This window comes from Acipenser ruthenus, chromosome 28 (genome assembly GCF_902713425.1).
Source record: "Acipenser ruthenus chromosome 28, fAciRut3.2 maternal haplotype, whole genome shotgun sequence".
Taxonomy (NCBI): domain Eukaryota; kingdom Metazoa; phylum Chordata; class Actinopteri; order Acipenseriformes; family Acipenseridae; genus Acipenser; species Acipenser ruthenus.
In genome coordinates this window covers 4,232,035-4,246,973 of record NC_081216.1, presented here as the reverse complement: position 1 = coordinate 4,246,973, position 14,939 = coordinate 4,232,035, and the positions used below count along the sequence as shown (strand labels likewise).

General features: G+C 34.2%; 2 protein-coding genes across 2 annotated transcripts; both read left to right on the top strand.

Moving 5' to 3' along the window:
- Nucleotides 1-394: 394 nt before the first annotated feature.
- On the top strand, nt 395-1,527 carry LOC117964166 (interferon alpha-1-like). The gene is made up of 5 exons (XM_034906745.2): nt 395-529; nt 620-703; nt 915-1,064; nt 1,177-1,281; nt 1,432-1,527. The coding sequence occupies exons 1-5, from the start codon at nt 395-397 to the stop codon at nt 1,525-1,527; spliced, it is 570 nt and encodes a 189-aa protein (XP_034762636.2).
- Nucleotides 1,528-7,092: 5,565 nt separating this feature from the next.
- On the top strand, nt 7,093-9,406 carry LOC117434834 (interferon a3-like). Its single transcript, XM_034906796.2, has 5 exons — nt 7,093-7,230; nt 7,601-7,675; nt 8,109-8,261; nt 8,860-8,955; nt 9,290-9,406. Exons 1-5 carry the CDS (start codon nt 7,093-7,095, stop codon nt 9,404-9,406), a joined length of 579 nt encoding a protein of 192 aa, XP_034762687.2.
- The last annotated feature ends 5,533 nt before the right edge of the window (nt 9,407-14,939 follow it).

The window sequence follows — 14,939 nt, the reverse complement described above, 5'->3', positions numbered from 1 at the left end:
AAAATCATTATTATGTCTTGTATAAGTATTCTAGAAAGCGTATTCCTCAGTGGGAGTATACCACACAAAGCAGAAGCGAGAAAAACAACGGTTAGATTTTCCCTAGAAGAAAAATCTATTAAAAGCAAAACTCGTGATCGCTCACGTTTTCAACTGATGAAAACGATTCTTTCGGTTATTAAATTAACCTTAACCTTTCCTTTATAAAGGCTGACAGAATGGGTGCAAGCAGCATATTTCGGTGGACGTTTTCTTTGCATCAACCACATCAGTTAAGGTATGTCTATTGGGTAAACGTGTAAAACTATGTGTATGCTATGACTGCTTTTATAAACTATTTTGAACTAACGAGTATTTTGATTTTATTATAGGGCCGATTTAAACTCGTTTCACAATGGCACAGCAGCATTTCTGGACGTTTTGTCTCGTTTTGACTTTTGTCCCTCAAGTTCTTTCTCTGGAATGCAAATGGATGGATTTTCATTTCAGACATAAGAATGAACTAAGTACTGGGTTTCTGAAAGACATGGTAAAGTCTCTTTTTTACATATTGTCCACATATGTAATATATATATATCGATTACATATATTATTTTAATGCTGTTAATGTTGTTTACAGGGTGGCAAATTACCGCTGAAATGTCTTACCGAACAGATAAACCTGCAGTTTCCTCAGAACGCCTATAATTCAGAAGATTCATCGGTAGGTCTAAGTAATTTTATTTACTTTATATATAGAACAAGTAAACACTCTAGTTTATTATCATCAATAATAATAATAATAATAATAATAATAATAATAATAATAATAATAATAATAATAATAATAATAATAATAATAATAATTAGCATGTGCTGTTAATTTAATGTTTGGTTTTTTTTTGTTTGTTTGTTTTTGTTTTTTAATATATCAGACTGAGACAACTGTATTGATTGCATATAACGTTCTGAACCACGTCTTCAACCTTTTTGACGAAACTCTTACACCTGTGTCTTGGGACCTCTCAAAGCTGCATTACTTCAAAAATATCCTATTCCGTCAGACAGGCAAGCTTGAGGAATGCGTAAGTAACACTTTCGATAGGTTACCGATACAGAATATATGTAGTTAAGCACAAATGCCGGTTTGTACTGCATAGAACAACCTTGATTCACTTTTTTTTTTTCCTGATTTAGATGGAAGGTCAAACAGCTTTCGCTGGGGATCTGCACTCTTTTGCCGACCGCAGCGAGCTTCTGAAGACGTACTTTGAAAAGATGGAAAATGTTTTAAAGGACAAGGTAGAGTTAAGCGTTTTTATATGTGTAAAAGTATACGGTGATAAAGAATAACGTATGAGCCGCTACTGTGACACAATGGCAATGTGAACTATAATACATGGCGTTATTCACGTAATGTAATATGTGATCATGTGTAATATGTTATTCCAGAACCACAGTGTCTGCGCCTGGGAAATCGTAAGGATGCAAGTTATTCGTAACTTGGAGCAGTTACATATGATGCTTGACAGAGCTGGGAATCCTTAAGAAAACAGAAGCATCGAACATGAGAAACCTCGCTTGCGCCTTCCCAAAAATAATCAATGTATGGAATAATCACACTTTTACTGTGTGATGATCAGTACTAACACAATTGTTATAATTCATAGCCTGTTTCTTTGTTATAGTGGACATTTTCTCGCATTATTTATTTATTTATTTATTTATTTATTAACCTTGACTGTCAGGATACGTATTGTCATTTAGTTATTTAGAACAACCTGTTTTACTTGGTTTGATATTTATTTATTTATTTATTTATTTATTTATTTATTTATTTATTTATTTATTTATTTATTTATTTATGTATTTATTTATTTTAATGCGATCAAAAAAATAAAGTATGATTTAATAAGTTTTGTTTGCGTGTTTCTATGAGGACAATGCACTATTGTTTTGCCAATAAGGATATAACACACAGGTTCAAGGAATTGGGAAATTACATTTTGACGCATTATTATCAATGCAGCCTAATCATTCAATGGGAGAAAACTTTTTTGTTTGTAAAGATCTATCTAAAATGTTTCTGGTTTAACATTCATAAATGTTTTTATAAAGAACAGTAGATTTAGTGTTAACGGTTCTTTACAGCAATGCTTACTGGGATCCATATACCACAGAAGCCAAGCAAATCTTCTTGTCTGGTCTATGGCTAGTACATTAGCTTGACAGACATTATTTTGGGAGTGTGCTTAACTGTGCAACTATTTTTAGACTTTCTTTTATATGTTTGTAGTCAATGGAACACTAAACCAACTGTCGTGGTTTTTTTACATTTCATAACATTAAAATCTGTACACATGCTCAAGCATAAGTTTCACAAAATCGGATAAGGGTCCAAATATTATTTTTACTTTGTTTATTTAGCAGACGCCTTTATCCAAGGCGACTTACAGAGACTAGGGTGTGTGAACTATGCATCAGCTGCAGACTCACTTACAATTACATCTCACCTGAAGGACGGAGCACAATAAGGTTAAGTGACTTGCTCTACACTGTAAAATCTAATTAGTTGCCTTTACTTGAAAAAATCATGCAAACTCATTGCCTTGAAACAATCAAGTGAAGGAACTCAGTAGGCTCAAGGTAATATTACTTCAGATGATAAGTTTGAATAACTTTCCTATTCTGATTACACCACACTTACTCATTAAAGTAAAGTCTACTAAAAAACACAAGTTCTGTTAACTAGCGTCTGACTCACTCTGTTAGTAATTATGACTCAAAACCATAAGCTCCATTAACTAGCCTCTGTTGAGTAAAAAGACTCCACTTTCTTCAGTTCTACTCACTTCACCATTTTAAGTTCTACTCACTCCATCATTTGTCATAATAACTTGATCAAACCATGCAAACTCATTGCCTTGAAATAACTGAGTGCATACTACTTGTAAAATTTAATTACCAGTACTACATAATACTGCCATTCCTACACAAGTAATTATTAGACATTGATTTACCTCTAAAATAAAGCATATCGTAAAACATTCAATATCAAACACTTGAAATTAAAACAGAGTTCCTACAGGGAATCAAGAAAGAGATAGATTTGGTTCGATAACATTTAACAACATATTTATTTTGCAAAGTTACATGTCCTTTGAATATTGAATAAGCAGGGAAAAAAACACATTCAATGTTAATCAACAGATCATGAGTCGCCAAGTATTTCTATTTTCAAGCCTGCAGAGAAACAAATGAACTGATGGATTAGCACAAAAAAAACACCAGGTTTCAAATCTTTTTGTAATGCTATTCACGCACAGTAAGTTATCTATTACCTGTTTGAAGGAGTAATGCCAAAATATGATCATAGAAACTACAAATAAAGTGCTATTGATATATAGAAAGATAAGTGCCACTAAGCAATTTAAGTATTACATTGAAAAAGTAACTTGGTTCCTTCTCCTTTCAAATACAGTGGATTACAACTGAAAAATAAAACAAAAAAAGAGACAGGTGTATTTAACCTGAAATCATGTGAAACACCTTAATTGCACACAGGTGGACTCCATTCAACTAATGATGTGACTTCTAGTGACAATTGGTTGCACCAGAGCTTATTTAGGTGTGTCATAGCAAAGGGGGTGAATATTTATGCAATCAATTATTTTCCGTTTTATATTTGTAATTAATTTAGAACAATTTGTAGATTTTATTTTTCAGTTTGACATTATGGACTTATTTGTGTTGATCGATGGCAAAAACTCCTAATTAAATCCAATTTAATTCCATGTTGTAACACAATAAAATGTAGAAAAGTCCAAGGGGGGTGAATATTTATGCAATCCACTGTATGTGTTTAACCTCCTCAATATGGAGGTAAAGTGCCTGGTCTCTAAGATAATCTATATACAACAAGAAAACACATTTAGTAGAAACAGTAGAAAAAAGAAACATGTATTGGCACTAAAATAATGTCAGGTTTCAAACCTTTTTGTAACGCTTAGCGAACAGGTTAACCATGCTTGTCACTTTCGTGCCATTTTTCTTCTCAAAACAGGCTCTTTGAAAAGTGTGGAACTAAACCACTGCAGCAAGTAAAGTGCTGCTGGAAACTTTGCAAATGAAGAACTGGAAAAGTATCAACTTTTCCAGTTCTTCATTTTCATTATCAACTTTTTGAGCACACTTTCGCTCAAAAACCGACGGATGGTGCGATCAGAAACTGACGGACCTTCACCTTGGAGTTCAGCTTGTATCTCTTTGGCAGTTATCCTTGGATCTTTTTCTACCATTCACACTATCCTTCTGTTCAATCTGGGGTCGATTTTCCTCTTGCGGCCGCGCCCAGGGAGATTGGCTACAGTTCCATGGACCTTAAACTTCTTAATAATATTTGCAACTGTTGTCACAGGAATATGAAGCTGCTTGGAGATGATCTTGTAGCCTTTACCTTTACCATGCTTGTCTATTATTTTCTTTCTGTTCTCCTCAGACATATATCTCCTTTCCTTTCTCTGGTCCATGTTCAGTGTGGTGCACACAATGATAACAAACAGCACAGTGACTACTTTTCTCCATTTAAATAGGCTGAATGACTGATTACAAGATTGGAGACATGTGTGATACTAATTAAAGAAACTAATTAGTTTGAAATATCACTATAATCCAATTATTTATTATCTTTTCTAAGGGGTACCAATAAATCTGTCCAGGCCATTTTAGAATATCTTTGATGAATAAGCAATAATTCATCTCTTTTCACAGCTTCTTTGCTTTATTCTATGACATACCAAAGGCATGCAAGTATACATGATAAAATAGCTTTTAATTTCATCACTTTTCAGGAGGAATGAAGCATTATTTCAATGAGCTGTAAGGGTACCAACAAATTTGAGCACGTCTGTAGGTGTTGGGTTGAATAGCATCTGCTGAATATGCCTAATACATTGCAATGTCTTCAAATGATATGGGAAGATAGCACTAATGAGGGGAATGATATGCACATGGAATCTAGTAAACCGTGTTGACTATAAGGTGCACCTTAAATCGCGTGCTTAGTAACACGGATGGAAAGCAGGTGTATCTTTGTAGCAGATGCCTAAACTCAAATGCCTAATTGGGGAATGACCACACCTGTGATTGTTGTCAGGACAGAATTAACCCCATCTCTGCAAAACTTACCTGTGCATACACTGTACTACTGTTATGGCTTCCAGTAGACTTTTGCGATGTCATTTTGTAGTTTCTTTGATTACATGATATTAAAAATGAACAATTCCCATATTTGAATAAAAATGCCTTTCTATTATATCCGGTTAATGCACACAAAAACACCTTTATCCCAGGAAGCAGGTCTGGGGTGAACATTTTAGAACAGATCTGCATTGATTTTTTTTTTTATGTAACTGATATTGTTTTATTGTACGACCAACACTTGAAAGTGATCATTTAACTTCATTAACTTTTGCATTTATTTATGTAGTTATTCTTGTATTAATGTTTTTCATACATGTAAAAAATGGAAGTATGAATCTCTTTTGCGAGTTCACATTTCCATAAGCTCCTCAGATCCATTTTCAAAACGACGTATATAGTGCGCTGTATATACTGTGGCCTGCTTGCCTGGAGTTTATACTATGAAAGCGAATCTGGGAGGAGTTTGAACTTTGCACGACGGGATCCACATGGAATACTTTCATTTTCTAGATGCTACCTCCTAGTCATAAATCAATAGGCCTGTGCTAGCTAATTGGTGAAGACGGTGTAAACTATTACTAGGTATGCAATACAATTGTTCCTCGAAAAACACAGTGAAGTTGGTTTTAGTTGAAAATTGTAGGCAACCCACAATACACACCTGGGTGTTTATTTTTAATTGGTTCTCACAACATCTTATTGACACTATATATTCCAACGTTTATCACTGCACATCTTCATTTATATCATGTGGGGCAGAGTCCATGACATCCTTGTAACTCCCCAACCCCCTAACACGCACTACCATCTAATAGGCAACAAAACATCTACCCCGAGGCGAGGTGAAATATATGATTCTATGATATAATATACAAGTCTCTTATGTACCCCAAAGTTGTATTTTTTAAATTTCTACAAATAAAAGTTGAAACAACTCGGAGTTAGATAGTGAAAGCGCACTGGCTCCAACACACTTCCGATTTCCAAAAACACTCATGAAACAGCCTACGTCAGAGACCAGAAGAGCGGTTGACAGGAGTACATGTAGCAACTCATCTTCCGTTTTCATGTTGCTTTTTTAAATCACTGGAGCATTGCGGAATTTCTTTCAAGGCTTTATCGGAGTTATTTATTTTTTGTTTTATTTTTTTTCCTTTACGTTATAAGTGATTTCAATTTTATTTGACGTAGGACGAAATGAAAGAATAAGCGCGAGGGGGTTTCATAACGCGTTGTATCCATTTTTTTAGCTGTGCCGATGCTGCGTTTGTCAGTGGATTTCAACGCGTATTATTTGACGTTACTTTGCTGTTGTTATTTGTTTGTATGTATGCGTGTGGTTTGTGTACTTTATTTTGACATGGCGGTGTTAACGAGCTCAACAACTGTTGCCAAAGAAAGAAAGAAAGAAAGAAAGAAAAAGAAAGAAAGAAAGAACGACATGTTACTGTTCAGTATTAATGGGAAACCTGTATAAATTATACAAAAAGGGCTTTTGATTTCAGCTAATTAAAGCAAATGGCAACGCAGGAAAGCACGATAAAAGTCCGTCTTAGCTTTAACAGAAAGTGCAGGCTAAAGTGAAAGCAAACTTAGATCCATAGAGAATACATTTGAAAAAAATATATATTATGTTTTAATAGAATATAAGGTAGCTGCACTTTCAACACTTTCTAATGTCTTCGTTTGAAAATAGCAAACCAAACTATGTGCAGAGGAATACCCGGCTGTGGGGAAACTCCTTACAGTTTTCGCTTTCCGACTTACCTGCTTCGCCAGGTGTATATATACTCACCTGTACAGCATGGCACTCAGCACACCGCCTGGAAATCCTTCGAGACACGAGAGTAGAACAGCTTACCGCTCACAATTTTATACCGCAAACTTTGAATACAAGTTACAAGACTCACAATGGGCCGAAATATGTTCGCATTCTGCTTTGTACTGTCGCTATTATGCGGCTGCTGCTCATCGCTAGGATGCAAATGGATCAAGGACGACCTTTACAAACTCACCAGCAAAGAAACCATGAACCTGCTGAAACACATGGTAAGATAATCTTAAACTGTACTTAGAACATTAGTATACATTGAACGAGCGATGTTTAAAAGTATTAAACCTAATAGGAAAGGTGGATGTATGTATTCTCGGGTAGGGCCTATTACACGTGTTCATGAAGGGAGTATGGCTTGAGCAATGTTTCAGAATCTATTGATGCAGCTTTTCAGTTAAATATTGATTCTTTAGGACAAATAAATGCATAATAATAATAATAATAATAATAATAATAATAATAATAATAATAATAATAATAATAATAATAATAATAATAATAATACATGATTTTCTTCTTAATAATTTGTGCAGTAATTTCATTAGGTGGATTTTGACATTTTCTATTCTTTTCTTTTCCTTTCAGGGCAAGGAGTTTGTTAAAGAAAGAGCACACATGCATATCCCACCTAAAGCTTACAAAATGCACAAACATACGAAGGTAAACCTGCCTGTTTTTTTATATTTTTTATTCATCACTTAAATAACATTTGGTATTTAATTACAGTTTTCCTGCACTGTTATTCCAAATGTTTTTTTTGTTTGTTTGTTTGTTTTTTTGGTATGTGTGTTCATATATATAGATACTGGTAGCAACATTAGGCCACATTGTAACTAAAGGAGTTCCATTTATAATAAATGTAGTTTCTGTAACATAGTTATACTGCATTTACACCTGTAGTTAAATAGCACCTCCAAAACATGTTTCATTAATGGCAAGCAAGATTTCTAGAATTTATTTGCATACTATTTTCTAGTTATAACATTTTTATGTTTTCCTTTTCCTATTTTCCTATTTTTATTCTTCAACTGAACTTCAAGAGTTTAAGCTTTACAGAATGCTGTAACTGATTCGTTCATGTATTTGTTTACAGTTGGGAGACAATGTGTTTGAGGTTTATGAAGCATTTCTTAACATCAGCAAGATTTTCAATTTAAATCAAGACTCGGTGACAACATGGAACAGGACTGCCCTGGATATCTTCAGGAACAACCTCTACCGACAGACTAAAGAACTCAAGTCTTGTGTACGTTTTTCATTATTAATCAATCCTTTTTCATGAAGCAAATAATTCAATAAATCTTACCTGTTGTGCACATTCATTCACTATATAGTTATTGTATGTGCAGTTTTTAAAGGCATGCAGAGCAAAAGTGTATTTCAATTTTTAAAAAATGACAATGTTAATTTAATGAAAGCTTGGTTTGCCTGCCTTACATTCATGTAGTCTTGCACATTCTAGTTAATTTAACCTGCAGAGAGTTAAATTGACTCCAGACGTCCAATGCCTTCTATCTTAACCAATTAGCTGCTTCTCTTAATGACTGACCCGTTCTGCAGTCAGTTACATGTTTTAACCACAAATTCATGGGTAATGCAAGCAACCTGGAAGTTTGCCATAACCTACTGTAGTATGTACCTGAACAAAATGTAAATGAAAATACATGTTTGCTTTAAAATGTGATTCTTTTAAAAATGCACATGTGAGACCTATATAGAACTACATTAGGTGTATTTTTGTCTATAAATAGATACCAAACCCTTTTTAGAACAAACACACTGCGGTAAAGCCTTTATGTACAGGTATATTGATTGATTGATTTTTTATTTTATTTTTTACACAGATGCAGGAGATGAAATACTCCGACAACAGACGATCTTCTGAAATCAAGACATTGGAATCATATTTTAAAAAGTTAGAACATTTTTTGGAAAACAAGGTATGGTAATTTCTGTTGCTATTGCCATTGTAGCTCCAGAATATGAAAAGATAAAATGTCTTTCCCTTTTTTAATTTTATGCAAATTGTGCACATTCATTCTTAAGAATGCCCAATATTCCCTTTCTTTGGTGTTTTTAACATGTTTATAATGCTTGTTACTGTGATTTCTGTGTTGCAATCATGGGAGAGCCTTGCAATCATGTGACCCAAGGCAGTTCCAAAGGCTTCTGGGAGAGGGAGTCCATCAATCCATAATAACTACTGAAAAATAAGGACATCGGTCCCAATTTGTTGACTGAACTAACTGAAATAACTCTTTCTTTTGGTTTTAGAATTACTCTGCTCGTGCCTGGGAGGTTATCAGAATACAAGTTCAAGACCATTTGGAAAGGATGGATCGATTCACTGCTCATATTAGAACACACATGATGGATAATTCCAACGTTTAATATTTCCTTTTTGTTTTGGGAGAGATTTATAAAGTGTTATCCATTATGGATATTTCTGTAAATATATATAAAAAAGTATTTATTTATTGAATTATTTATTTAACTTTTTTTATTTAAATTAATTGGATTTAATGTTTACGTGTTCATATTTATTTATTGTTAAAATATATGATGTATTGAAGTTACGGCACCATTTATGAACAAGTGTTATTATGTAGGTGTTGATTCCTTAATTTATCTATTTATAAACATTTATTTATATATTTATATGTTTTTTATTTAATGGTTGTAATTGTCTAAGCATTTTGTATGTTATTTATTGATATGTATTTATTCAAATAAAATGTAAAAAAATGTATTGTTTTAGTCATGATGCTTAAATCTTTTTTGTCATTTTTATTATTGTTAAAATATGAAGATTGATCTGAGTAGCTACATCCTGCTCATGAATAGCTGTTATGGTTTGCTTTAGTTGGTTTACTTTTCAGAGACGATGTATGTTCAATTAGAAGGTCACACATGCATTAAAAATTAGGTGCTGGGTTGAATAGCATCTGCTGAATATGCCTAATACATTGCAATGTCTTCAAATTGAATAGGAAGATAGCACTAATGAGGGGAATGATATGCACATGGAATCTAGTAAACCGTGTTGACTATAAGGTGCACCTTAAATCGCGTGCTTAGTAACACGGATGGAAAGCTGGTGTTGTGAGCTGAGACCAGTTTTATAAAAAGCATTTTCAGAAGAGAGGAAGAAGAAAGGGGACTGGTCAATACACCACACAATTACTTTTTTTATCTATAGCCTTCATATAAAAAAGAATTGTCATTATAGCAGTTTTCTTAATTTACATTAAAAACACACACAGAGACACATTTTAATGGTTATGGACCAAAGCAATACTATCAGTTTCGCAAGCTCCGTTTCTTTCGCAAGCTCCGCGTATCAACCAAATCTAATAGACCCAGCTGGCAGATACGAAATAGGAAACAACTGGAGTAATGCAAGATAAAGATATAGAAGCTTTACCGTCTCTGTGTCCCTCATATGTAATTTAACTAATCTGTAACAATAATAATAATAAAGCAGGTGTTATGAGCCTGTGCTTGTCTTATAAAAGCTGCCTTTCAGCACGTTTTTTCTCTCTCATCATGGTGGCACTCCATGCTAACAGAGAAAAGCAGCATTAATAACGTCTACAAAAAAGTGTTAGCTTGTCTGAGGTTTATTAGGTATCAAAACGGTGATTATATTATATTAGCCTGGGTTATTTAAGGTAACAATACGCTCCCTTCGAAAAAGTAGGGAACTGTTTTATTATTGCTGAGTTGCCATCCACTCCAGCAGGTGGCGATGATCTCAGAAGCCCGAGTAGACCATCTTTCTTTCTGACTCATCTCCTTCACCTAGTCTGCGTTATATGAACAACTACACATATAAATGCATAAGTTAATGAAGTTAAATGATTACTTTCAATTGTTGGTCGTACAATAAAACAATATCAGTTACCGGTGCTTGGATTTGTTCTTTTATTTCTCTGTTACTAGTGAGTCTGAATACTAAGTTTCATTCATTGTGTTGAGTTTGAAAAATAGTCGGACTGACGAACTCAAATAAAAGCTGTAAACCGTATTCATTCTCCTGCGTCGTTTTGAGAACTTGTATAATAATTTATAGCACAAAACAGACCTCGAAACCACTCAGGGATGCTACATATATATTTGACATTGTTTTTGTTTTCCAACATAAGACGGCCAAATAAATGAAGTTTAACATAGCACTAGCTTGTACTTTAAAACATGTTATGCTTATTTAAGCAAATTAGAAAAACAGTCAGGATAACAAGCTGCACTGTTTTTTAAAACCTTTAAATCCGTTAACCTGTTCTGCAGTCCTACAGTACCTACACCAATTTCAAACACCATTTCCATCACTTCACACCAATTTAAATCACTTATTAACACTGACTATTAAGCTTCTAAACATGCACTTACTATGGTATTTATAATCAATGGGCATTCAACGTATTTCATAAGGTATATTTGCAAAAAAAAATGACTGCACTCTTACCTTAAACTTTTGAATATCTATATGAGGCTCAGATTGGCGGGAAGAATGGACTTTAAACCAGCCAAGCATTGTCTCCTCGAATGACATTGAAATGCAACTAAATCCTGTATTTTGGACCTTGGTGATACTGCAACGGGACTGTCACAGCCTTGTTTACCTGTGTATCCAAAAACTGTCTTTGGTAAGCAAAACCATTAATTTTCATCAGAATATTAAAATACGTTATCCTATTTAGAGTACAGTATGCAGGCAGATGCGGTTTTCTGCTTTCCTTGCAGACACTTTTTCAGAAGTTCAAAAGATGCCGCTTTCACTGAAAATGGAGTGAAGGACTGGATAAATCTAAAGAAAAAACTTCAGAAACATTCATAATCTGGCACCACAAACAGTGTTCTGAAAAGTGGCATTTGTTCGAACAGTCGAAGTAAGTATGTTCTGACAGTAGCGTCACAGTTATCAAATTCTCACAAAACGGGGGTGCGTGAAAACAGACAGTAGGTTATGCTACGACAATATCAGATTCGGATCAAGCTGTTTGTATAGATAACAGCAATTCGAATAAATGCAGAACTTGTGAAGAGGATGTTCCAGACAAGGGAATGAGCGAAAAGGATTCAGTTTTCGTCGGCTGCCTCCTGCAGCGGTATGGGGGGCTCAGATCGGCGGGAAAAAAGTACGTTAAACTAGCCAGACATTGTCTCCTCCAATGACATTGAAATGCAGCTAAATCCAGCATCTCTACTACAGTGTTGATTTTGATATCCCAGCCACGCTAGCGGTCTGGCGGTTGCGCAGTAGAAAAACGAGAAATATGTTTGTTGGACCTGTTTTGCGTGCTTGTGGGAAGAAAAAAAGATCTTCTCTCACACATATCTTTTGTGTAGGTCAGAACAATTTCTTGCGAAGGTTTGGGCAATTTATTTTGGGGAGGCTCTTATAGGGGGAGACTGGGTTTGGTTGTCACTCTTTTTACCTCTATTATTTTCCTCAATCTGGTGACATACTGCGAGGTTCTATTCCTCGTTATATTGAAGAATAACTTTATTCCAAATATGATATTTAGACGGTTGAAAATGCGCCGGTCACCTGTGACAACCTGCCCATACTGGGGTTGTTTGTCAAAAAAAGTAGGTTCTTGGTTTTACAGTAGACAGTAATGTAACTTTTCTTTTTCTTTTTTTTTTAAATAACATAAAGTTTATACTGTGTACAATGACAGAAAAAGTTGTATTTTTACTATAGACCTATATATTTGAAATGTTGACCCATGCTACAAAATGATACCACAGCCTCTGCAGAACCGGAGGACAAACATTATATAACTTAAATAAGCATTATATGGTGAAATATCCCACATGTTATTATTATTATTATTATTATTATTATTATTATTATTATTATTATTATTATTATTTATTTATTTATTTATTTATTTATTTATTTATTTATTTCTTAGCAGACGCCCTTATCCAGGGCGACTTACAATCGTAAGCAAATACATTTCAAGTGTTACAATAAGAGCAAGAAATACTATAACTTTTGTTCAAGCAAAGTACAAGTGTGACAAACCACAATTCAATAATACAGCAGATAATAGTGATAGTGACATCAGGATATGATTAAATAGTGATAGTTACATCAGGATATGATTAAATACAAAGTACTACAGGTTAAACACTTGGCAGATTACTGTATTCTGAAGTACAGGATTAAATGCAGTAAAATAGGGGGCAGATAAGAGCAAAATAAAGCACATTTACACGAAGGGTGATAGTGTCCCAGGACTTTTTTACACATGTTGGTGTAAAAAAGTAGAAAGAAAAAATATAAGACTTCTTCCTATAGGATTTACATGTGACAACCAACCCCAAAAACTATGTGGCAACCTGCCCCAACCCGACTTCACATGACAATTTAATTCTCTCAGTACTACTGGGAGAACCTACTGGTTTTGTTTTTACACCAAAAGATAGCCAGTATCTGGTTCTATTAGCATGGCCATCAGTTCAAACAAACTCCAATACTACTAAGAGTTATAACATAAATAACAAGATATACATTTTTACTTTGGGTATGAAAAAAATGAAATTTGTGCTAACCTTTATGTTAGATGGAATTGACCTCAAATTACAAGATGGTTGAGTTCCAGACAATAGAACACACATTTCAGCGTTAGTGTCACCTGCCTGCACCATCTAGTGTCATAGTTATGAGCACTGAGACAACCAACCCGTGTGACAACCAACCCCGGTCTCCCCTACCCGCCGCAAATATGCTTGTAGAACGAAGAGAATTAAAACGTGCAGAGATACTGAAATCTATTTTGAAAGCAATTTTAATCGACGTTGCTAATCCTTTCTCCAAACCAGTATAAAAAGAACATTTAAATTACGACAATATTAAAAAAAAAAACAACAAAAAAAAACATAAGGGCACTTATAATTTGTTGCAAAATACTATCCCTCAATAAGTTAACCAGAGTCACACACAATTCTAATTTTATAGAAATAAATTACTCTCACTTTTAGTTACAAAACAAAAGTTTCGTGAAATCGCAAGTGAACGGGAAAAGGGGTTTCTGTTTGTTCATTAGGACTTTCAGCAGTGAGTTCTCTGGTATTTCGGGTTTTCTTCTTGAAAGGGGAATTATTGGTTAAAACGGAATAACGGCTGTCTGTTGTGCTGAACTTTCACAGGATACAAGAAATCACAAAATAACACCTGCGCGGTAGCCTACCCAGAGTACCTGAACGGCAAGAAGTAGCTTCATAGGCCTAATAGAAAGAGTAATCCCACGGTTACAACCGGCTATCATTAAGATGTCATTAGCAAAAGCATCCTCGCAGGGACATGTACAATCCACTAAGTAAGCATCTATCATCATTAACAATATTGGGATAAGTATAAAACCAAAGTATCCCTTCTGGCACATTAAAACGAGCTCTCACCTCACACACAAAATTAAATCTAGAAGCACTGCTTCATAAGTATTATACTCATTTGTGCTAATGGCCATATATTCCACAGTAGCCTATATCTCCCTAAATAATAATAGTTATGTATTGATCCACCTCGTTGACGTGTTTTTAATCCACACATAATATACTGAGAATACAACAAAGTGTCAAAAGTGTTATGCTCTGCGTATCTGATTTAAAATTACATAACTCCATACATAATAATAATAATAACTCCGTTTATACAGTGGACCTCGGAACTGCTGCTCCTGAAATTGCGCACCACCTGAAGAGACAGCAAGCACGATTATAATAGACAGTTGTTGTTGTTTGTTTGTTTGTTTTTTTGTTAAATGTTTACACATCTGCCAGTTATTTTTTAAATTCTGTAAAATCACTGACACTTTCTGAAAATTACTACTACTACAATAATAATAATAATAATAATAATAATAATAATAATAATAATAATAATAATAATAATAATAATAATAATAATAGA